Source organism: Conger conger, chromosome 13, assembly GCF_963514075.1.
Source record: "Conger conger chromosome 13, fConCon1.1, whole genome shotgun sequence".
Classification (NCBI taxonomy): Eukaryota; Metazoa; Chordata; class Actinopteri; order Anguilliformes; family Congridae; genus Conger; species Conger conger.
Window position 1 is genome coordinate 20733920 of NC_083772.1, and position 26219 is coordinate 20760138.

Consider the following 26219-nt stretch of genomic DNA (forward strand, 5'->3'; position numbering starts at 1 on the left):
TTGTCCAGGTGCATTAATTTGCGTTGCACAAGTGTTTTGTTACTGTAGTGCTGTGTGTCTTTGGCATTGAACCAATTTTGTACTACATTTTACGACTGCATTTCTGGCCAGGTCTCCCTTAACCAGGATATCATCCAAGGTAAAAAAAAATAAAAAAATACCGTTAAGTAAAGGCTAATGAACTGATGAGTAAAGCCTTGTGGTGTAATTAAAACATACATTTTTATGTTGACCATTTTCAGTTCTTCTGATGGTACACCAGAGACTCAATGGTACTTGTAGGACAAATAGATTTGCACAGATATTGCTCTTTTGCACGCTATGCTACGTAAATTGGGAGTCCCTTGAAGCCAGTTTGCGCAAACTACTTCCTTAGGTTTGTAGCCTGTGGAGCCATTTCAGCTATTCATTGAAACCAATCCAATTTACCCCTATGGTAGTTTCATGAACAAGGTTTTTTACATTGGAAAGAACTCGCTAGCCTGTAGCCTACCATTCATGTTTTTGTTTGCATATAATATCCAACTATGGACCAGTGCTCTTGCAAAAAGGTGTGCGCACTGGAATTGACAGTTCGACAAAACAAGATTCACTCATACGGCATCCACGTTTTAAGTTATTCTGTACTTGAAGTCGCCGTCAGGAATATTTTACTTTTTGGTTCCTCATTATTTGCTAAAAACAAATGCAGAAAAGTGAACCGTCTTAGAAACTGAAATAAAGGAAGTCTGGAAATGTCGCATGGAGGCGCTCAGAACACATTTTGATTTAGTTATGCCTGGAAAGGACCACGTTTTTGTTTTTTCAGTTTTTTTGGTATATCATTTTCAATAGATGTGACGTAGTCTACTGTAGTTCGATATCATTCGCTTGAACTAATTTGACCGATATTACCAAAACGATGGCTGTTCATGATCATGGTCTAAAACCCATATCGAATTGACACGGTCGGTTGCTCCTTGCACGAAGCATAATGACAGTGAATCCCCACGTTCGCTATTACACAACACCAACACACCCTGCAACTGGCGCAACGAGATGGGAGCGTTTTTCCATCCACACTCAGAAGCCGTGTGTGCCTATGGGGAAATGACTTGAACTGGCAGCTTGCGATGTCAGGGGTTGGAAACAGTCACGGCTGGTATTTCGTGTAGCTTATCCATACGACGTGTACGGGCTAAACTGCGTCGTACCACAAGAAACGGGTCGTATATTTGTGCAAAAAGACAATTTGCCCATATTTACCGATACAGCAATGCACGTAATCATTCGTGGAAACGCACATACCATATGCGCGCGCGCGTCTCAATATTCAACAGCTCATGTAAAAAATATAATGAAAGATTTATTTTCATTATTACTATTATTACTATTATTATTATTATTATTATTATTATTATTATTATTATTATTATTCATATCTAGATAACTCCGAGACCAAACTGAAAACGAATTTAAAATCATTATGGATATTCGAGGACTAACCGAGAAATTGGACAATTTTCCGAGGCTACACAGACCATAACATGCCAATCTCCAACAGAGAAACTAAATGACATTGTAAGGGTGTCCGACGTTGCATTAACATTAATTAAATGTAACGTGAAGTTTAGTTTAATTCTCGAAACACTGCTAGAATTCCCGGTTCCAATTGTTTTCGAAACGAACATAATGCGTAATTGTACACGTCCTGACAACAAACAGAACGTGCGGTTTTATTGTCGCCCGTCCAATCCCAGCTCCCTTCGAATCCAGCCATTCGCCAATATGCGTAGCTAATGTATGCGCGCATAATCACGCCAGTAAGATAGGGAATGTTTTTAGCTGGTACCTTCATCCATACACCCGTCTAGCGCCAAAAACACATTTAATTCGCCAATGCAACCGTTATTCCGCATTGTCCAAAGTCAAACGCGTTGCTTACCTTGTTTATGGATTCCGCGTGATGGTGTGGGGTCCGAGGAAAAAATATCTGCACGTCTTATTTCCCACCTTGTACGCTGAAAGGTACCAAACACTCCGCAGCATCATGAGGAAGGGGGAGGGTTGGAGTGGGGGGGGAAACGAACCCTTCGCACGGTATGGAAAGCTCTCGTCGTTCCTTTTTCGTTTGGAGTCTTCGCTTTCTCTCCAGTGAAGGCCATTTTAAAATCAGGACTGCCCCCTATTGGTCGCCCGTTGAACTCTACCTGTGCGTACAGGTAGCACCAGCGCACGTGGCCTTGCAGTAGGAACGTAAACAGCCTCCGCAGAACAATCATTTGACCCAAAAATATTTTGTTTTTTATTTTCTGGTTAGTTTTTCCCCTAAAGCAACATTGCCCAATCTCAGGCTCAAAAACGTAAAGCCGATTGTTTCCAAACTCAAGTTCTCCCGTAGTTTGTAATCACGTAGCACATGCCAACTTACACGAGAAGACCCATCTCAAAATAATGTAAAGGATAAATATTATAATTCATTGGTGTATTAGTGTTCAGGTATTTGTCATCTGTGTAACGGAATGTTATGCAGGCTTTGTCCAGCAGGGTCAGTTGGGATATCTTTTTTTGTTTCAGCAGTTGCAGGTAATTATGTAAACTTGAAACCTTTATTTTAAATCTTTAAAGCATTTATTAACAGCAGCACATTTGTAACAGTACATATCTTGGGTTAAATAAAGAAATAAAATAACTTAAAGGGAAAATGTCCACACAGTCAAACATACATGATACCTTTTGCGTGGTTCAGGGGAAAGAAACATGCACTTACAGGGAAGACTATATGTACTGTACATGTGACCCTTCCAATAATGTGTATGTAGACATACACGAACATGCTCGTGTACCCCTATAAGCTTGTGGGCCGAACACACACAGCAGACATTACAGTTGTCCATACACACATTGTGTGAGGAGCTATGAGGTTCTACGAGGAAAGCAGACCCCAAAGGTTGGGGAGCCCCAGTACAATTATTTCAATCTACAATTTCCATCAAACGCAAATGTAATTTACAGTGAATGCAGGACAGACTCTCCTACTGGCACGGTTTTAATGGTCCTGTAAGGTGTTCATACGGATTCAGCTGCAGAAAGTAACATTCATCCCTTGATTATGTACTTGCAATTGCAAGTGTTATGCAAAAGACTTTTTGCAATTCTACCCCAACCCCATTCAAGGACAGAAAGCAGTTGTAGTCGTAAAAAGTTACCAAAAAAGAAAAACACACACACAAATCCCATGGACAAAGACAAGTACCTGTTAACATCCTCCGCCACAAAAAATGTGATTGGTAAATTCAAGGCACAGCTAAAATTATATACAAAAAGATCCTGACAAGCACACTTGTCTAACCTGACCCTGGTGAATGTGGGAATATTGCATATGAGGAACAGACCTCTTTAGAAAAAGCCCAAGCTTAGTCGGCGAAACTAACTTCAATGAGCAAGCCGTTGGGAACCCCAGTGGGAACAGGGAAGACAATTTCTCACACGATTCGTAGCAAGAAATACTTTGCACAGCAGTTAACAGACACCAGCACTCATGAGACAGAGTACTCTAGCTACCCACTGGCCAGTGGTCTGAGATCATAAAGTACACGCACAGACCACCGCTTTTCATAATGCTATCTGCCATTCAAATAATTTATCATAAGAAAATAGATTCATATTTACAAGATGACTGTACAAAGCATTGTACATTTATACAGAGGATAACTCAGTATTTCATGGCACATAAAATGGCATTGAATCCTAGCGCAAGCCTCACAAGCACACAGCCATATAAATTTCAGTAAAACTTCAGCTCATACCATTGTGGATTTTTTTTTAAGATAGCACGGATGGACAAAACATGAATCAACACTTAATTTCTGGATTCAGGAGTACTGTTATTTTACCCTTTTCCCCACAACTCCCAAACTTGTATCTCTTGCCAAAAACTGCTCCTGCCAAGCCTCGCCAATGCGTTACTGGCCATGGCGGGATTGGGACTCGAACGCCCGTATCCTTCACTGGGAGGCTACGGAGAGCAGAGTTTGAAGCCCCTTCACTTCTCCAATACTGCAACACTGGAGGGAGGAAGGGAGGGAGGACACTGATCGGTTTTCTGGGCTGTGGAGGAAAGGAGGATACAAGAACTACAGAGCTTTCCCTGGCCACTGACTAAATGAAAACTAAACTGTGCCACCAGGGGGCCCTGTTTAGACCATAAGGCACACTGGCATCTCAGGCCCTCACCTGGCAGGGAGAGTTGTGTGATGTCACACTCATAGCTCTGGTTTCTGTGTGCGTCTGAACACCAAGGTCCCACACATTTAGAGAAACCTAAAATGTGTCAACACTTTTGGGTCAAAGAACTGATGGAAACTCCTTTTTAAAATGAAAAGACATTATAATGCTTTATAGGGACATGGACTGAAGTTCATGATTCAATTTCATAATGCAGGAAAGGTCTTCTAACCTTATGACCCAGGCAGCTAAAGAAGTCTCTAGTACATTGTGCCTTTCTGTAATGGATGTGTCAAACATCTGAAGCGGACATCGAACTGTCTGACCACTTCATCATCGCTGTATTACATTTAAAAATAATAAAATGAATCAGATGAGGCAGCACAAGTACTTTAGCACTTTCCACTGACTGGATCAGCCATGTTCAGAGGTGGGACCTCCATGGGTCAAAATGCCATCCCTGTCTCACGTTTCTTCCATCTGTGAACTCAGCCAGCTGATTTCACTCAACACTTCTACCTCCTGGCAGAAGAATTGTGCTAATTTGATGAGAACCTGCTTTCTGAACCTAGACTTTCCGCCACTGACCTGACCTGACCTGACCCGATATTGACCTGACGCCCAAGACAGTTTGAACGGTTGTTCCCGGTAAGTGTTTTTGTTCAAATGATGAACGCACAGCTGTGGTACCGTGGTAGCATCGACTACAAAAGCTGAAGGCGATCGGTTTCATGGGTGGAACACCCAAAACCGGAAAAGCAATAACGTTACATACTTTACATAACTCACATAACCTAGTGTTTGGGAAGCACTTCAAAGATATCAACTTGGACGGATACAGTTTACACTGCAGAAGTTTAGCACGGCTAATGCAGAACACTTTTGTTTTTGCAGTTGTATGTGGCCTCCTTCGATAACTTGTTTTTGTCATTCTCTAAAATAGTTGAATTAAGGAAGGCTTTGATGGTGAGAGAGCGTTCAGGCAATGTAGCGGCCACAAGTTCCTGAAAAACCCGCTTTGGCAGGTTGGTTGAAGGGCTATTTGGCCCGTAGTTCAAGTTCACATGGGGGAGGTCCCTGTGGATGTGCACTATATTTTAAACAGTCTTGTCAGCAAAAATTTTGAAAGGCCAGACATCAGGGGTGCAACACCTAAAAATACGAAGGGTCGCGACCCTCCTCTTCAGGCCTCCTGCCCCTCCTCCAGGAAGGGGGCTTTCTCGGGTGTGGGTTCCTCGGGGGGCTTCAGTTCCCCCAGTTCGGAGTCGGAGTCGCACTCCGTGCTGTGCCACATGCCGTAAGCGAAGTAGATGCCGAACCCTGTGGAGGAGGAGGAGGAGGAGGATGAGACGATGACGCATTGCAGACGTAGTTGCGTAATGGCGGTTAAACCACCAGGGCAGACACGTACATACCTGTCTCTGCCCAGACAAAGCCCTTTCCCCCAGGTGTTAACCCGGGAAGCCAACCGCTCTAAAGTGCATTTTAAAGGGTAACTGCACAGTAGATCTATTTTTTTTTTTTTTTTTTGCCGTAAACACGTTTGTATGCTTCCTTCTTAACTTTAACATTTTAAGCGCACTTACCCCTGGTTATGGGTATGCACTTTGTTGTACGTCGCTCTGGATAAGAGCGTCTGCCAAATGCCAATAATGTAATGTAATGTAATCCATGCGGGTATTTCCACTGGTAGAAACACGTCTTTAGCTGCCCTCTAATGTTTGAGAGATACTTGCTGCTATCCAGTCTTGCCCTGATGTCAGTGTGCCTCTCTGGAAGTGTCTACATCATAAATGTCAGTGAAGATATAAAGTGGGGAAAACTTATGCCCACACATTTCAGCTTACCTTTTAATGCTTGTTTACAAAAGTTACGGATCAATACTACACCGAACACTACTGGCAGTTGATTCATTAGAATACGCTATTTAAATTAGACACACCCAAACCACAACATGCTCTTCTAAACTGTGTAGTAGATGGTGCTCAGCAGAGACGGTGAGCGTACCCTTTAAACCCAGAGCCGCACTCATGTTAAAAGCAGATGAAACACCATTGACCCTCCACATTTCCAGGGTCCTTGCTTGTTACTCGGGTTTAATTTTAGCTGCACTGGATAAGATCTGCTAAATGTCAACATAAATCACAAAACCGTTTCAGTCAGTCTTTCAGAAGACAAGACTAAATCCAATGAGGTCCGCGATGGCGAACCGTTTCTTGTGATTGCTGGGCTTGGGCCGGGCAGTTGGAAACTCGGGGCTAATGGTGAATGTTTGCCAGGCTGTGAAACGCACAGCTTACCTATAGCCATCCAGATGGCGAAGCGGATCCAGGTTCCTCGGCCCAGCTGCATCATCAGGTACACGTTAATGAACATGCTGAGCACCGGCAGCAAGGGCACCAAGGGGACCTGCAAGAGAAATCAACATTATTATTATTAATAATAATAATAATAATAATTGTAATAACACCAATGGAACTTGTGGTGGACAGAGATCATCAACACTGCTGTGTGTCTGTCTTTGTGTTTGTCTCTGTGTACGCTTTAGGCTGAGGTAAATCGATTGATATGGGAGGGGAAGGATTCCACAAGGCAGTGTGTTTAAATAATATAATAAAAATGTAATTGAAGGGATGTTCTGTCTTAATAATGGCCTAATGATTTTCATATTTTATTCAGAATTATATTTTCTCATTTCTTCAGCTGCGGAAATATGCCCGTGAAGGCACAACGAGTCTCTCTCCCACAATGATAACAGCCACAGGACATTGTGCTTAATATCTACTCAACGGCCCTGAGACCAACACAAGAGCTTTTAAGCCAAGGTTCAGCTGAACCTTGGGCAGTTCATTCTTGTAATTCTAGTGCTGGTGAGATTAGATATATGAAGCAGTAGAGGGGACTTGAGCCTTGGCCGGGTTTGTGTATGTAAACCTACAGAGAAATAAGGCTGACAGTGTTCGGCACCTGACTAAACATTCAAAGCAAATTAAATGCTTCAACCTCTTAAAACATGTTAAACATTGACCATAAAATAACCTTTATTCACCAATTTGTAACATCGGACAAACCAACTGGAAAAACCCATTGTTTTAATCTTTGAAGCCCTTTGAGTGATGCCTTGATACTGGGATTTATAAATAAACTTTACAAGTTTAGTTCAATTCACAGGGATGCACAGGGCTTGTGCTGTTTGGGGAAACATCCTTATTTATATAGCAATTTTTCAGCATAAAATATAGCCATGTATTGCAGCATGTGTACTGCATTTTAGATGAGTAATACCATAACTGCAATGAACTGCATTAAATGTTTTACGAGATCTTGCGTCATCATGTACCAGTGTCACTCAGATGTCTGTCAATTTTCCATTCCCTTCCAATCAATATCCTTTTCACACAGCGGTGCATCCTCATTTGACATTCCCCTCACTTGATATCGGTCAAACTCCCCGCCCTTCAAGAATTCCCCGGAAAGATCCGTTTCACTCATGAGTGTCACCCCTTCTGTTTCAGCTTGTCTTTAAAATGAGAATGTAGGAGGAGCCACAGACCTTGAATGACAGCTTGGCTTGGCTCTGAGGCTGCCTCCAGATCACCACGGTGATGAGCAGACAGAGCACCGCCAGGAGCCCGAGCACGACCAGCGACCCACGCGCCGTGCCCCCCTGGACCGCCACCACGCAGAACACGAAGATCAGGAACCCTGCGGAGGGGACAGGGAGAGGGAGAGTTGGTTGAGGGTAACAACAAAATGCTCCACGCTGGAATGGGAATTGGCAACACGGCACATTGTGCTTGGTTTCTTTTAATTTTTTTATTTTTTTTACCAGAAATTTCCGCAAACGACAAACTGTACACATATTCATAGGGGGGAATGGATACAAATTAAATTAAACCAGAATTTAAAAAATAATTCTCAGAATAAAGAGAAAAGGAAAGGATGGGGCTTAACACCCTTAACACCCCAAGCCAGATATGAAGTGGCTCCACACAAATCCCCAGGGGGTTTGCTTTGGTTGAGAAAAGTGAGAAAATGTAGTATTATTTTAATAGTGGCTCAGAGCAATTGTACAGCAGTGATTCTGACTGGTAGAAAAGGCCTCTTGGGACGGAAGGGGTAAAACGGCGCTGTGATGCAGCAGGAATGGCGGGTCTTACCCAGCACGCTGGTGCAGCCGTTGGCGATGGAGCCGGACTGGGGAGAAGGGGAGTGGGTGAGGGGGCAGAACAGGGTTCTCGGGGTGACCCTGGCCTCCACTTCGGGCAGGATGCGCATGTTGTTGTCACTCGCAGAGCTGTTCATCTCCCCCTCGTCCTGCGTGCTGGCCCTCAGGTACGCTGTTGGGACGTTGGACTGTTCCGGCTGGTACCTGGAAGAGACGGGGGTCAGAAAATGTTCCGTTAGCTAATGTTCGGCAACATAGTCAAACTTTTTTTTTTTTTTTTTTTTTTGGACCTTCATTTAGGACCGTTCAAAATTTTCTTGTATGAGGCCCAATGCTTGGAAAAACAACTGTGAAAGAACTTATACATTTATTTACAATTAGCAGATGCTCTTTTGCAGTGTCTAGTGTGAATTGGTTAATTATTATTCTTTTTTTTGAGCTGTATATGTACTTAAGAAACCCCAGAACGGAATCGAACCCACCAATTGTATTTGGATTCAAATACATTTCTGTGCTCGGCTGATCTTGCCTGGTGCGATTAAGCCAACCAAGAGGACTAGAAGGCCGGGCTTACACTTTCTGACAGCATATCACAGATTCCCAATACACCAGATAAGCTCAGTAAAGCATAGAACAATTATGTAATTGACTCAAGTCCAGTTCCTTGAGCAGTATCCAACCGACTTTCATTCAAGATGGATTTACATGAACGCCACATTTCCCTAAATGAAAATTCAGGTACGGTGGCATTACAGATGCTCACCTGAGGACCAGGACACAGGCCGCAACCAGAGTGTAGGCCAGCAGAGTGCCGAGGGACATCAGGTCCACCAGATCCTTCAGGTCAAACAGGAAGGCCATGATCGCTGTGGAGAGCAAGGGAAGGACTCCAGTTACAGAAGCATTAAAAAGCCATACAGCCATGATGAAATTAAAGGCTCTGGGCAGCCTGTAGCCTAGTGGCTAAGGTACATGACTAGGACCCGGAAGGTCAGTCCCCGGTGTAGCTGCGTTAAATGTATTAATGCAATTTATGCAATTTAAGTTAATTTGATTCATTTGAACTCATGGTGGTCTGGTGCTAATGGGCACTGCTCATTATGCATTGACTACCCATCAGTCGACAATCTGTGGTTATCCCTCTGGCCAGGGTGATCATTTTCACTAGGAGCACGTTCAGTCTTCACTTGTTTACAGGATAAACTGCCAATGAAATTTGAACAGTTACTTGCAAAACAAAGTAAAATCACGAACTGTGCTCACCTCCCAATAATTTCCACTGAAATATTAATAATCTGCACTGGAGACTTTCTATGTGAAACAACACCTTCCAGGAGAGCTCATTTGGAACTGGATTGTTTGATCATCAATTTGCATGTCATGATGAAATCATAGTGGGTTTTCATTGGTCGGTGTAAAGTGGATGAAAAACAGAACAGTTGTATGGATGACACTCTGGCCCCCTGGTGGTCATGGGTGTTATGACAGTGGCCCAAGTGGAGCAGCAGCTCGACTCCGAACTCAGTGAACAGGACACCCGCCAGTGGGGAGACTACAGAGACCCATTAGGACCGGATTACCTCCAAAGAAGGCCTATTGCTTCCCAAACGGTATGGTTGTGTAAATGGGATTAAGCTGGGCGGCACGGATGGTGCAGTGGGTAGCACTGCCGCCACACAGCAAGGAGGTCCTGGGTTCGAATCCCCGTCGGCCGGGGCCTCTCTGTGCGGAGTTTGCATGTTCTCCCCGTGTCTGCGTGGGTTTCCTCCGGGTACTCCGGTTTCCTCCCACAGTCCAAAGACATGCACGTTAGGCTGATTGGAGAGTCTAAATTGCCCGTAGGTATGAGTGTGTGAGTGAATGGTGTGTGTGCCCTGTGATAGACTGGCGACCTGTCCAGGGTGTATTCCTGCCTTTCGCCCAATGTATGCTGGGATAGGCTCCAGCCCCCCTGCGACCCTGTTCAGGATAAGCGGGTTCAGATAATGGATGGATGGATGGGATTAAGCTGTGTGCGTGTGTGTGTGTATCCAGCTTGTCGGTGATATCGAGTCCCAGTCTCACCTGCCACAATGCCTGCGGTTACAGTGGCGATTATGGGGGTTTTGGTTTTGTCGTTGACGCTGGCCAAAAACCTGAAGAGCAGCCCATCCTCAGCCATGGCCCAGATCACCCGGGGCATGGGGAACATGGATCCCAGCAGACTGCGGGGGAGAGAGGGAACACGCACATTCACGCAGGGCAGTACACAGTTACGTTTAAAACATAGCAGGTACAGCATAAAAGGGCTCAGCAGTCAGTTCTATCACAGCACAACTTCCACACTCTTTGCCCTCTTTCGGATGAAGCTTCAAACCGAGGTCCTGACTCGCTGTGGCCATTAAAGATTCCATCACAATCTTCTCAAAGAGAAGGGGGTTCCCCCTGTGTCCGGGCTAAATTCCCCAACTGACTCTTTCAACCTGTCACCTAATCATCCTCTGATTTAATTGGCAAAAACATTCTCTCCACCTCAACTCGTGTGTGATGAGCGCTCTGGTGCAAAATGGCTGCCGTTGCATCACCCAGGTAGGTGCTACACATTGGTAGTAGTCGCCAATGAGGAAATAAACACTCAAAACACACACGACCGAATGCAGAACTAGCTCCTGACATGTTACACAACAGCAAGAGGAAGCAGCAGTTAACACAAACAAGATGTTTAGGGGGAGTGGCCCTCCTTTTAGTCACATTGAATACTAGATCATGGATGGACAACTCCAGCCCTGGAGGGGCCAGTGTGTATGCTGAATTTTTCTGCCACCAGTTTCTCTGGCTCAATCAGCTAAGTAGCCATATGCACCGAGACCAATTCACTCCTCAATTACAGCACAATAAAATGCTATAAGACAATTCATCAGCTGCTGTTTATACCTTGGAACATGGCTATAAATGACAGATCATGTAAATGATTGGGCTAATTAAATTAAGAGCATCCAGAAACGGATACGATCCACCCAGGCCATCTCTGCCCTAGACGGTATTTCGCTTTCAGGCAAAAGCGAGCATTGCTGGGCTGAATGGCCTGTCATTGTTATGTAATCGCTGTACTAATGTAACTGGATTTTCATTCAATTCTGCGAACAGACACCCCCCTCAGCATGTGCAGCCCTATCTGATCATGATGTTAGGTCATGAGGATGTGTCAGCTAGACAGTAAGTGAATTGGGATACGTTTGGTGAACTGCCGGACGGTCGTACCTGGTGGACAGGGCGCAGAGTGACCCCACGGCCACCGCGTAGGTAGCCCCCTCCCAGCCCACATACTTGAAGGCCACGGGCAGGGGGCTGTTCTTATCCAGCAGGTAGTACGGCATCATAAAGGTGAGCGCCGCAGACACCGCGAAATACGCCACGAAGCAGATGAGCAGGGAGGCCACGATGCCCACGGGAATGGCCCTCTGGGGGTTACGCACCTCCTCTCCTGGGGGGAGAGAGAGAGGAGAGAGAGAGGGCCATGGTGAGTGCAGTCCAGCTTCACTTAAACGCTCATCTCCAATGTGGATTTCTGTACAAACTGTGCGGCGATTACAGACCGGGGACAAATATGTTCATTTTGGATTCAGATATTTGAGCCTAACTAGAGCTGGAGGCAGGGGAAAGTGCAGAAAACCATTACGTATCTGATGCAGGTCTGGGCGATTTATGCCAAAACCCCACAAACCAAAGAACAAAAAAAAACTCTTTTACAAGTCAACAGTTGATCACCAGTACAGCCTTTGGACATGTGAAGTGTGAGACCAGCACATGGAAGTCTGCGTTGGTGTGTGTGATGTGTGTGAATATGTGAATGAGAGGCATGAATTGTAAAGTGCTTTGTGTGGTCCTAGTTGCTGAAAAAACAGCATTTTCCTCCTGTCTGACCAGGCCAGGGAAGGGGAACGTGGCGGGCTGTGGTCTAACCTGTGGTGGCGATGCAGTCGAACCCGATGAAAGCGTAGAAACAGGTGGCAGCGCCAGACAGGACCCCACTGAATCCAAACGGGATGAACCCCCCCTCGCCCAGGCTCTCCCTCGACGGGAGGGGCAGCGAAAAGCTGGGTCGCAAAAGAACCCCCGTTATCAAAAGGCATCTTACTGTACATTATCAATACACACACACACACACACACACACACACACACACACACACACACACACACACACACACACACACAGAACGCATCCTAGTGTACATCAACACACACACACACACACACACACACAAAGAACCCCCGTTATCAAAGCCATCTTACTGTACATTATCAATACACACACACACACACACACACACACACACACACACACACACAAAAGGCGGCCTTCAAGAAACTTCCTTATCAAACTGTTAGCTAACGTTCGCCATCTTGCATGCACGTGTGTTCAGATTGGCCTGTTTCTCACTCACTTGGAGAGGGAGGCGTTGGTGACGTTGAGCACCTCCTCAGGTACGATGTTCCAGTTCTTCAGAGAGCCCTTGACCAGGCCAGAGATGACCACGAACAGCAGCACCAGCACGTTGATGCAGGTGAAGATCTTGTTGATCATGGCGGACTCTTTCACTCCGAACGCCAGCACACCTGAGACCAGTGAACCAGACACAGCCAGGTCAGGAAGCGCTGCACTTCCTCCACACTCAGACAGCCCAAGGCTATGTCTTAACATTTATTTATAAAACGCAAAGATAGAGTGGCTCAACTGAAATCACAGAATGTTCCTGAACGTTCTATTGTCACCCGTCAGACTGTGGTTGTCCAAAAGAAAGTGTATTGAGTATTAGCCAAATGTCACACACATCCCAAAAAAGGGGCTGCTGGCACTCTCCATAAGACAATCTTCTTGCGTCCTCTTCAAGATATTTGCAAACAGTAGTTGAAGGAAACTCACACCAATTTGCAATTCACATTTTGTATATTCGCTTGGTGGTTGAAGAACTTTTTTGGTTGGAAACTTAACGACAGAGAGGGAGAGATGAGGATGTTTTACCAGTGAGGATGAGGATGATGACCACAGCGAACATGTCTGGATATTCCGCCAGGATTCCGGGAGCGTTCATGGGCATGTGGAGCTGGCAGAACTCCCCCATTTGCCGGCCAATCAGCTCGTCAAACGTGGCGCTCCAGGCGCGAGCAACACTCGCCGTTCCTGAGGGAGAGATGGAAAACCCCAAAAACTCAATATTCCTGAGGGAAAGATGGAAAACTATTCAAATGCTCAACATTCCAGAGAAACGTGAACTACTCAAAAACACAATGTTCCTGTAGAAACAATGTGGAGAAACAACATTTCTGAGAGGAAAGGTGTAAAACTATCCAAAACGTTCAATGTTCATGAGGAATACAAGGAATACAATAAAAAATACACTTATTTGTTTCTCAGGCAAATTTCCTTGATTCCACACGTCATGTTCAAATATCTCTGATCTGCCTCCCCATCTGATTTGGTTCAGATCTGAGTTAAAAATGTGTTATTTAGCTGATGCTTTTATCCAAAGTGACTTACAGTTGAGAAGACTAAGCATGGGGACAATCTCCCCTAGAGCAATGTGAGGTTAAGGGACTTTCTCAAGAGCCCAACAGCTGTGCAGATCTTATCGTGGCTACACCGGGGTTTTGAACCACCGACCTCCTGGGTCTGAGTCATTAGCCACTAAACTACCCCCACACAGCAGCTCCCAGACGCTCCCTCACCGATGATGTAGGCGAGGATGAGGTTCCAGCCGGTGATGAAGGCCCAGAGCTCTCCCACGGTGACGTAGCTGTACAGGTAGGCGGAGCCGGTCTTGGGCACGCGGGCCCCGAACTCGGCGTAGCAGAGGCCGGCCAGGACGGAGGCCAGGGCGGCGATGAGGAAGGAGAGCACGATGGCCGGGCCCGAGTTCTCACGTGCCACTGCTCCTGCCAGAACGTACACGCCGGCGCCCAGCGTGCTGCCCACGCCCAGCGCGATGAGGTCGAAGGTCCCGAGGCAGCGGGACAGCCGCGAGTCCTCCGTGTTACAGTCCACCACCTTCACCCGCAGCAGCTGCCTGCCCACGCCCTTCAGCTTCTCCAAGGCCATGGCGGGAAGGTCAGAGGTCAGGGGTCACGGCGAGAGTGAGCAATCAAACCTGCTGATGAAAAAGAGTAGTACAGTTTTAGGTCTATTTCACTGAGGTGGAGAGGGACTCTGATTTTATTGATGCTGTCTGATCGTAATCCCTCGCCCGTAATTTGTAAAGAACTCCACCCCAAATTACCTACCACACTTCCCAAAACACAGAGGTCATTTGATAATATTGGTCCTGAGTGAGCCGGCATTTAGACGGTAAAAAGCTCTGCTCCTTAGACCCCTATAAACAACAAAACCAATTGTGTGCACTGTGAATTGTAGATGACCAAGAAGAATGTACTATTAAATGTTTAAAATCTACAAGCTAAAACCATTTAATCATCCCACAAACCAAAAAATTGGGCTGGCAGCAGGGGCTCCATTGAGGTAAAACGCAGACTCGTACTCTCTAAGAACACAAAAAAAGGCAGTCTTAACAAGCATTTTTAGTCATGTAATAAGACTTATTACATTACAGACTTATTTTTATTCTCAAGTAGAAAATATTCAACTGTTCCCTGACAAGGGAAATTCTCACCCCATTGGCAAATCTTGAAATGAGACACTTCATTGGCAGTTTTGTCTCATTTAACAAAAAAGTAATAAAAATAAGATGAATTCTAAATTGAAGACGAAGACACTTGTTAAGACTGACTTATTTTTTTTGTAGCGCAGCCGCGTGGTTTCTCACTCAGAACGGAGGGAGGAAAGCAGCGGCGTGGGGAGGGAACTCTGGCGTCACCAAACCCCAAATGCTTCACATGTCTCGGTCAGCGCGACCCACTTAGAACCCCGGCCCACAAATAGAACACCCACGTGCGTCACATGACCTGACTATTCCAAGCTGCCGTGAGCGCCCGTGCTCTGCCGGACCGCGGCGACCTCCAGGTGAGCCCTGCTGGGGTGTCTGAAACCTACCGCTGCCCCTCCATCGGCCACACTGAACCTCATAGCCCTCCCATAGCCGCCCTTCCCTTTAAGGAGAATTTCTCGGAAAACACACCTTCCGTAGTAAAATATGGAAATGCAACGTGCCAATGTTCCAGATCATTATTCGTCAACATCACTTGGAAAGAGGACACCTTGGCCAGAGGACACCACACCCACTGCCGTACAGACTCCTCAGAGTCATGCCCCCAGCACTGTAAAGGCACTGATCTGATCTGTAGATCTGGCTTTTCCCAGCAATAAGGAGATGAATAAGACACAATGATATTAAATTAGGATCAATGACACGATGACATTTAAACCAGGATGAAGTTGCTTTTCAAGACCATAAGTGGCACCTGTCTACCTAGGTGATGTATCAACCTGCAGTACCCTGTCTTAAACCTTTCACTTTTTCACTTTCACTTCTTTGTTTACCCATGTAATGCTTGCAGTTTTATTTTCTACCCCTACAAAAACCATTTCTCCAATTTAAGAGACCACAGAACTTGTGACACACCGAGAGGGAAAAAGATATTTTAATATTGCGTTTGTGGAACTCGTTTGACAACATCAGGGAAGCAATTGCACTGCCAGTTCTGGTGCAGCGTCCTTTTCTAAACACACACAGACACACACTGGTTCTGCAGGCCAGACTAGAATCTTTAAACATACTCTCACTCTCCACTCGGCCTTCAGAAGGGCAGAGAGGTGACCTTGACCTATTCGGGGTAGGAACGGCACAAAATGGTGGCCTATCGAGGAAAGGTGAGGGGGGGCAGGGGGTGTGGAACGTTTGGCATGTCCTCCCGTCGCTCAGTTTAGCAGGCAAAGGTATTCCCAGCATGCTTCAGGGGGATTATACTTGTTTGGGAATTTTTGGTCAAGAGGCCCTTTCATGACTAAGCCAAGTCCATTTCACGCCGAGATGCTAGTGTGAGTGCCAGACCTCACACCCGTAACTTTTAATGATTTAAACGCCAGCAGGAGTCCTCCAGATTACCCGTGGATGGACAAACAAAGCTTTGGTGTCAAACACACACACACACACACACAATGTATTACAATTGTATTAACCATATGAACATAAATTATCAAAGTATAAATTATCAAGAACTGGCTAAAAAGTTAAGATAAATTCAGACTTCCCCATGTTTTGTACACTTGAATCAGGGGAAACAAGTTTCACCGAGGAACCTTGGGGATTTGCAGAGAAGTGTTTTCCGATTGCTAGTTAAATAATGTTGAATCTTAAGTGGTAAGTTTAAAAAAACAACTTTGGCCCAGATCTAGTTGGAAACCAGCCCTGACATAGGGGTGGGGGTGTTCAGGAGGACATCTCATCCTGGCATGCAGGAACACAGTGGAAACTCTGAGGCGTTATAAATACAGGGGGTGACGTGCATCCCAGAGGCGCTGTACCAGCAGAGGTGGGGCAGAATGGTGAAATTAAACAGGTGGGCAGGGCAGGGGCACAGCCCCCTCACTCTCCAATCAGCAGCCAGGACACCCTTTCAGTGAGCCCCGCCCACACCCTGGCACATGGTCCTGTTTATTCCCGTTTGCCATTCATGCACAAGTTTCTGTTTTCAGAAGAACAAATAACATCAGGGATGCTGGTCACCAGGACCAGAGAGATGGTAAATATGTTTAATATACACACTGCCTTTTAATCAAAAAAATAATTATAATATTACCCCATCATCCGACTAAGTCTGAAACCAGAGTATCCATGTCAAGGAGATCTACCATATGGTAATTTTTTCCACTTCAACCCTAACCAAGCAAGATTCAACTGCTGATTAGTCGTCAGGTGAGCCAAATTATGGTTGGAATGAAAACATACAGGATGCCACAATAGATCTCCAGGAACAGGGTTGGTTACCACAGCCTCAGTGAGATCTGAGATTATTTATGGCTATTTATACGCCTCTATTCATATGAGGAAATATAAATGTAATTTATAGTCCTGTCATTTCTATTGTGTTCTTTGAGAAATCGTTATTCCTCAGTGAGTGAAGCACGCGATTTTCAACACACAAGTTTGGGGTTACCCGGGCAGAGGGGACCCCAGGAACGTTCAGGAGCATTGTCCTCCGCACAGACCCGTCCTCTCACTGCTACAGAACCCAGATCCACAGCCTGCAGGTTTATGGGGTTTCCCAGCGCCAGAATTCCCCCGAATTGTCTCCGCAGCCCTGAGGGACGAGAGCGATTGTCTGGGCTGTCCGTGGGGCTGGCCAAACGGGTAGCAAAGGGGTAGCCGGGGCCAAGGAATGTCTGTTCGGACGGAGGACGGCATGAATCACGGAGCAGAGCTGGCAAGAACTTCAGCTCCTGGCCTTTTGTGCTAGAGGGGCTCTCCAAGGCCACCTCCAGCCCTGAAACCAGCAGTCAAACCACACAGGGATACCGGCCTGAGTGTAAACAAGGGCAAATGTGCTGATAATGATGGGGTCCCTGCCCACCACACCCAGAGAATGACCACACCAGTCTTCTGCCAAAAGATAAAAACGAGACACAGGAAAACTCAAAATGAGAGTATTACTGGAGAGGGGGGGGGGGGGTAGGGTGAGCACGTAAAGGGCACAAAATAAACAAAGCACTCCACGAGACTGGACAGAGGTCACAGAAAACAGCTGCAGGGGGAGGCTGATGGGCAGGTCAGATTTAGACCTCTGACATGCACAGCGCTTTCATCCACTGGCAGCTAACCTGAGAAACTCCAGCCACAAAACGCGGTAAACCGTTTATTTAAACAGGAGCGGTGACGCGTTGAACATCCTGTTACAAACTGTGGCCGGACTGACTGACGTAGTACGGTTTGCTCCTAAGACGTCAGAGCATTTTTCAAGACAAACTGTATCATTCATGTAGAAATCACATATGGGCCTTTCACCCATTATGGACTAAAGCACCCTAAAGAAAACCCATAGAAAGGTCTAGAAAAGGCAATGCGTTTCAGCAGTCATGTGTCTTGAAAAACAGTCATATGATCAAATACTCTTTTTCTTACTGTAATACTCTTATCCTGACTGTCCATATTCCCCATCTGTTATGTGTATTTTTACTATTCTTTCCGTTATTTATGATCTTTTTAACTACTTGGATTTAATTTTCCACCTCACAGCAAGGAGGTCCTGGGTGGTGCCGGTGCCTCTCTGTGTGGAGTTTGCATGTTCTCCCCGTGTCTGCGTGGGTTTCCCCCGGGTACTCAGGTTTCCTCCCACAGTCCAAAGACATGCAGGTTAGGCTGATTGGAGAGTCTAAATTGCCCGGGGGTATGAGTGTGTGAGTGAATGGTGTGTGTGCCCTGCGATGGACTGGCGACCTGTCCAGGGTGTATTCCTGCCTTTCACCCAATGTATGCTGGGATAGGGAGGCTGGAGCCTGTGACCCTGTTCAGGATAAGTGGGTTAAGATAATGGATGGATGGATTTTCTTCTTCTTCTTTCTTCTTTTTTTTATGTCTACTACATAGCTGTTGCCTGCCATGTCCCAAAAATGTAATTGTTCAGAACGACCTTGTGCTGAGCACTTGATAAATAAAACACTTTGACTTAGAAATACAACGCTGGCATCGCATCCCTCTGTTAAGGGAGATGTAACGCACAGGTCACATGCGTCTGTTTAGGGAGATGTAACACTCAGGTCCCAACCACCCATATAGGGTTAAATCACAGGCCTACGTCATCATTGATTTGGGCTACACCCTCGACACACCCACCCAATGAGAGCAAACATACCTCAAAGCCTGCTGAAAACACTGCACACCGTTGGGAGGAAACCTATTGTTAAACACAGAAACTGTAGCAAAATATTTTCCAATTGAACATGTCCCTGGTGTGAGGCGGGGTCTGAATTTAGAGGTCAAGTGTACTTGGGTTCAGGAGTAGAAGGAGTAAAAAAAAATTCAAAAAGCACTGACGTGTTCTCAATGCCCATGTTCTGAATGTGACCTTTCCACTTTGGCCGTTTTACGGCCGCTGTTCTCTCCCAGCAATGCGGCGGAGGCGTTTGACCAACAACAGCAGCACATTTACTGTGTCAACAGCCAACTGGTGATCGTCCAGCTGCAGCGGGGAACTGCGTAGCGCCATAGCCTTGTACCAGGATAGCTCTGTCACTGGCTGTATGGGCACACGCACATTTTAAAGAGATTCGATAAACATGTACCATGTGGAATTTCTACAGTCCCGCCTTACTAGACTCAAGCTAATGTCCTTGATTAATGACAATAATCCTACAACTGACTTGATTTACAAGTTGGTCTGTAAAATGTATATTGAGGTACTGGTTTTTTAATTGCGGAATAACAGAGACGAAGGTGGCGGCGTCTTCATGTTGTTGTTTTTTTGAAGATACAGGGGTCATCAATTTTATCCAGAAAGTGCAGCCCCCCCCCCCCCCCCCCCCAAGCAGTTAGACACCAGATTCCTAAGGACCTTGATTAGCAGAATCAGGTCTGTTTACTACTTGGTTGTAACAAATGTCTGCACCCAAACAAGCCTTCTCTGGATAAGATTGAGGACCACAGCTTAAATGAATAGTCCACATTCTGTACTTTTTAATATCATTTAAGTTTTGGTGTGTTTTAGTTCAGCCCAGACAGTTTTTCTTTTGTGTACAGTGAAGTGACATATTGTCCCACAGTCAATATTTCCATTTTCATTACTGTAGGCTCACACAGAATGCTCCTGTATTCTGTTTGTGGCTAAAATGTAATGCATGCCAGTCCCCCTCCAGTTTATAGAACCATCACACATTAGATAAATACGTATTAATTCAACAGAATATTTTTGAACCGATTTTGATCTTCCATTTTCGTAAAGCTTGTCCCATTAGCCCATAAACATTACAACTATGCAACCTTGATGCATTTTATACAGTAACAATGCATGATCCTGTTTATATGACCAATGACTCGGTAAATTTAATCTCACTCATTGCACGCTTACACGTGAATTGTTGGTCTGTAGAATTCATCTACAGTAATACTGTGTTCTGAGATAGTCCGTTACTGGTCCTTATGCGAAATGTATGGGTCTATTTTCATTTACACAACTTACAGCCATCTTTAACATTCCATTACAGTCAATGACCGCAAACGATATTATTACGACTACTACTCGCGGTTACTGTTCCGAGTTGTATGGAATACATGTATACCTGTACTGGTCACTGAGCAACATACGGTCGAGATTAGGTCAATTTGTACCACATAATAAAATGAAGCAGGTGACGTCGATCTATGTAATGTTTAGAGTTTAGCTTTTTAGAGGTTCGCGGTGGAGTAACATCTTTACAGCATATCAACAGTTATGCGCCGCCTCAAATAATTTATGTTCACTAATCAATATTGGTACACTTACTCGCCAATGTAACAGACTAGCCTATAGCAAGGCTATATCTAGCACAACGTGTCGGAGGAATGATTGCCACGCTTAAAACTGAGAATGCGAGGAGTTACTGCCAAACATGAAGTCAACAAAAGTTTAACTGGCTAAATTACTGAATTATCGACTAAACGAATTTTGTGGGCTAGCTAGCTACTGAAAATGGATTGAAATGTGGCATAACTAGTTTTTGCGTATTACTTCGTGCGGTATGGTCAATCAAAATATCGAAATTATATTTTTAAGTGTTTGGCTATTCCTACCGAATTAAAGTAGCCTATTCTCTCGTCACACTGGTAGGAATGATTCACACATTACAGACGCCTTTTCCAGTTGAAACGGATACACTCGAGTGCTTCAGGGCAAAGCGTGGTGGCTACTCCGTTCCTAGATATCTTCTGTCTGCCATAGCTTCCTTCGCGGAGTCACTTCATAATTTCATTAAACATTACTGTAAATAAATTAAGAAAACAATAATTAAGACCAAACTATCTAATGTTTACGTTGAACTGCAGACGATCAGAGAAAATCCGTAACAGTTTCAAACAGACGATTAATTTGCCATGTTGCATCAGCTCTAAGATGGAACCTGAAAACACCATGTGCATCGCGGTCGGAATAACGAATGGCATAAAGTTACATTTCACGAATAAATAGTAGGCTATATTTCCGCGCGAATAATCGCAAAAAATGCCACCATTCTTCTTAATATTCCTCATCAAAAGACGAAACATTTTCCGTTTTGCATATTTTGAAGAGAACGAAACGGGAGCGAAAGCCTTACCTTACTTCAGATGCAGAATCGCCCTAGTTTTTACGCTTCAACCGTGTCCGGATTTCCTGCTCTTGCTGGCTTCTCTTTGATACCACGGTTCTAGCTATCTTGACAGGGTTCGTGAGCACTTTGTTGGGGCTACGGGGAAGAATTGTTGCGTGGTATCTGTCGGCCCCTCCCAAACAATTCAATTGGTCCTGAGAAACAGTGAATTGAACATGTGCCACAAAAAGGCGGCGTGTGTTCAATGAGTGTGCGCTCAGCGCATATATAGCGTCTACTATAAATAAGGAAACGGTGGAAGAAGCATCACTCATCGGCTGTAAAGACGTCCTGCATTTAATATATTTTCGCGCGGGAAGATACGAAAAAAAAGGCGGGCCCGGGTGTGTGTGTACTTATAGTATATGTAGGCGATATACACTGATAAAAGGGGCAAAACCAAGTGTAGACTACACACTGCCCTTGTGTGGACAACTCAAAGGGAAACACCGTAGCTGTTAGGACATGTCAGTCATCCGTTAACTTAATTTTGCACTACTAAAACATCGACATACCGGAGTTTATTTCCAGAGTAACTGTATTTTTGATATATTTTTTATATGCATGGCTTTACACGAATAAAATACAAATAAAGAACACATTATTTCAGTCCAAATGTGGGAACACACTAGGCTATCCCAGAAATAGATCTTGCATAATTGTTTGATTAGAAATCTGTCTATTACATAAATTATTTTGCAAAGGTTATGGAGCTCCCTCCATTTATAAAAAGTGCTTTAATTCTCTAAGGTGAAACCAAAATGGTAAATATCTACATGTTAAGCACATGTGTACTATTACAATTCAAAGATTGTGGAGTACAGAGCCAATACAAAAATATCACTGCCCCTATCGTCGCTTTGTTGCATGTTTTTCAGGTCTTGTATTTTCACTATTAACCATTAAATTAAAAAATAAATTAGATATAAAAAGGAATTTTCACCACTTGCTGTCTGACTTGTTCCACACAGAAATAAATTCCATGTCAACCAGAGCATGCAAAAAACGACACAACATAATGGGGAGAACAGGCTATTCAGCTTAGCAATGTTCACCTTTTCCTACCACTAAGTGTTCTGCTTAGTTACATAGCTAAAACCTAAATAGTATATTGCACCTTGGTCTTGAAAACCCCTAGTGTTTCTGCCTCCTACATGTGCTTACTAGTTACCTACAGTTACTTATTTCTTAATTAAACTATTTTAACACTTGCCCTTGATGTTCCATCATCAATTTATTTATTGGTGTATGTCTCTGACTGCTTTTTCTTATTTCTCTGCCTCATAATGGTTTCCTTGACTGTCTTGAGCACAACTCTGGTCCTCATGATGACAACAGACTCCAAAGGCAATCAAAAGCCTGTAATAAAGAAAGCTTTCATATACCTGCACTATGCAGCTATTGAATACACTGGACTTGTCATGCTCTGCATTCGCCCTGTTTAGCATTTTTTGTTTTCCCGTGTTTTGTGCCTCTCATCCTGTTTAACTTTTTGTAGTCTTCATTCATTGTGTCATTCAGTTCACCCGTGTCTCGTTGTCTGTTCCCCTCACTCACACCTGTTTGTCATTTCTGTTAAATCACTCTGTGTATTTAACCTTAGTCTTTGCTGATTGTAATGTGTGTCAACCATTCTCTCTCGTGGTTTCCTGCCAGGCTGTTTCATCTATTGACCTGTTCTGTGTACCCTGACCTCCACTTTTTGGATTACCATTCTGTTCTTGGACTGATTTTCTGTTACCGGCTTTTGACTGGACTTTCAACGTACAATTCTCGGATCATATTTTGTACTTTCGGCTGTTCGGATGGCCTTATTGTGTTTGGACCCTCGCCTGTGACTTTGGCCAAGTTTTGGATCACCCTTGTTATACCTGTTTGCCCGTGATTGGACCTTTGCTTGTAACTATGACTATGAACTTGTTTGCCTCTATCGTACCAGTCTGCCCATGTTTGACCATTGCCTGCCTGACCTGTCATTCAGTGAATAAAGACACGTGTTCAGTTTATTTCTGGGTTGTGATTGGTTCCTCATTCCTGCTGCCTGACAGGACTAATCGGAAACAGTGGAGAAGCCAACTGTCCAATTACTTTTGGTTGCCTAAAATGGAGGGACTGTATAAAAGAAGATATCATTCCGACATTGATTACCCGACATGGCTGTAAATACCCTCAAATGAAAGGTGACAGTCTGCACTTTAACTTTCATATTAATTGTTTAAAAGGGAGATGCATACTGATGTATTTTTAAAAAAAGGTTAAATGTATTTTAAATAACCAGTTAGCAAAAGAAACAGGACAAAGGTGTTGTGTGAAAGTCAGTTGCATAAGTAGAGTGTGCATTAGTGGCTGTGTGGAAAGTATGGTGAAGCAATGTTGTATGATGCAACCCCAAAAAGAACCAAGGTATGTGGAGAGGGAGCACTCTCTCTCAGACTGGAGACAGGCACATTTTAACTTCTGGCCACAGCTGCTCCCAATTGTGCCAATGACCTCGTACTCCACCCACTGGGCACCTGTGAAGTAACACCAGAATGAATAGCATTTTGGTTATTTGGCATTTTAGACTTCACACCTTGCCGTCACTCTAAGTAAACCTGGTCTCATCTACCCACAATGCCTTTTTCTAGAACTCTACATGCTCTTATGTACTTAGCAAACTGTAACTTGGCCGTCCTGTTTTTGCGGCTAACTAGTGGTCTTGCATCTTGCAGCGTAGCCACTGTAGTTCTGTTCATGAAGTCTTCTGTGCACCATAGTCTCTGACTCATTCATGCCTGCCTCCAGAAGAGTGTTTCTGATCTGTCAGACAGGTGTTTGGGGACTTAATTATGAGGAGAATTGATCAGTCATCAACTTATTAGTCTTCCATCACTTATTAGTTCCTTTCCCATTCAGTCATTATGTCACCATTTTGAATAAAAATGTGATCAAATGTAGGCTAACAACAGGAAATGTTTTGAATGTTCTGAAAGGTCTTAGAAAGTTTTATTTTCTCTCCCCAAAATACCTGTGTTTCTGTGTCACATTTCCCTCTTGTTTTGACTTCATAGTTTTTAATCACATAGACTCAGTCATCCCACCTCTCCCGGAACCCCGCAGCTGCTCCCGGGTACCTGCGAGTGGGCAGAACTCTCCCGTAAATCAGCGACGTGCTTCAAAGGCAAAGTGAGGTGTAGAAATGCGGGGGTGGGGTGTCTGCCATGAATGGCATGCGGAAAGTGGGGTTTCACCATCACAGTGTATGCCATTTTAGACTTGTCCCTTGTTATGGGTAGCCTATGCACTTTATTGTACCTTGCTCTGGATAATGCTTAAATTATATAATATAACAATATAGACAAAGTTTTTTTAAATGCATTTTCAGACAAACTTTTTTAAATGTCCCCTCTCTCCCTCTGTTTTTTAACAAGTCGCACCCTGTATATGATATAGGTCTATCCAAATGCTGTGAGCAAACCCCAATCCTCAACACGCATGTGTAAAAATGTACCTCCCACGACAGCACCCCCCAATTCACAACGTGTTCGCACACCCCTGCATCGCGACACAAACCCATTCAATGTGACATAGATGCAGTTGTATCGTGACATTTGCATCACAATGCATTCATGAATCGACGTGTCATTACACCCTTAATTAAAACTAGACCTACCAACCCCTTGTTTTAATTATATATTTTGCTGGCTAAGGGGTACAATTTACCTGTACCTATAGGGTACTGCCCCAGCGATCAAGCATTTGTGCCTTTTTAGGCAGTTTTCATACATTTTATTTTCCAGTGTATTTGCAATGATAATGAATGCCAGCCTCTGCCAAAGGGAACAGATATTATAAACTCCTGTATGAGTTGGCATTGACCTGTGTGTGCCTCGGAGTTACAGAAATTTGCTGTTTTCCTGATGCCACTTCAGCTTTGTTTCCCACAGGTATTCCTCTAAAATAATATTTACAGTTGTCTTTGCCACAAACTCTCTACAGAAGTGCACATTTTTAGTTTATACTGCACCAAGAACTTTGATCAAGCAAAACATGAAGAACCAGAAATAAAAAAGGGCAAATTGAGAGGTGTTGGGCCACTATAGGAGTGAGATCTGTACGCACGCAAGCAAAGAGTATAGCAGGGTAGGAGGAATATTTACATTTTAGTCATTTAGCAGACACTTTTGATCCAAGAGACCAGATACACAAGAACAGTAAATAAACTCTTACTTCACTTATTCGACTGATAAGCCTCTGGCAATGCTCCAGACTCTTAAAAGCCTGATTAGGTTCAGATACGGTTACGGACTGATAGTGTGAGCTTTGCATTTATATGAGAACCTCTATATAAATGCTATTTAAATATAAGCTTCCCATTGTTTTATGGGGAATATAATGACATCAGTTTTTACCCTGAAATTTGAGTTTATGGGAGGATTCTAATCAACTGTAGGTCGTTCTGGATAAGAGCATCTGCCAAATGCCATTAATGCAATGTAATGATCAACCAGTATGTCAGGATCTATCTAATTTTCCATTAAAATACTTTAATTTCTATACCAAGCAATATAGAAATCACTGCTCTGACAATGCATTGCACTGAATGTGAAGGTAGAAT

The 26219-nt window shown here is 44.3% G+C and overlaps 1 protein-coding gene across 2 annotated transcripts; it reads right to left on the reverse strand.

Annotated features, from left to right (window-relative positions):
- Nucleotides 1–2587: 2587 nt before the first annotated feature.
- LOC133107743 (high affinity cationic amino acid transporter 1-like) lies at nt 2588–21807 on the reverse strand. 2 transcript variants are annotated; one of them, XM_061216885.1, is made up of 12 exons: nt 21590–21807; nt 14083–14501; nt 13379–13537; nt 12801–12972; nt 12317–12450; nt 11615–11837; nt 10439–10578; nt 9138–9240; nt 8367–8578; nt 7760–7911; nt 6507–6615; nt 2588–5526 (listed from the first exon to the last, which is right to left on the reverse strand). In XM_061216885.1, the coding sequence occupies exons 2-12, from the start codon at nt 14450–14452 to the stop codon at nt 5390–5392; spliced, it is 1911 nt and encodes a 636-aa protein (XP_061072869.1). In that variant the 5' UTR covers nt 14453–14501; nt 21590–21807; the 3' UTR covers nt 2588–5389. The 2 variants fall into 2 exon arrangements, with proteins under 2 accessions (XP_061072869.1, XP_061072868.1); XM_061216884.1 differs by having other exon boundaries at nt 14083–14504.
- Nucleotides 21808–26219: the final 4412 nt, after the last annotated feature.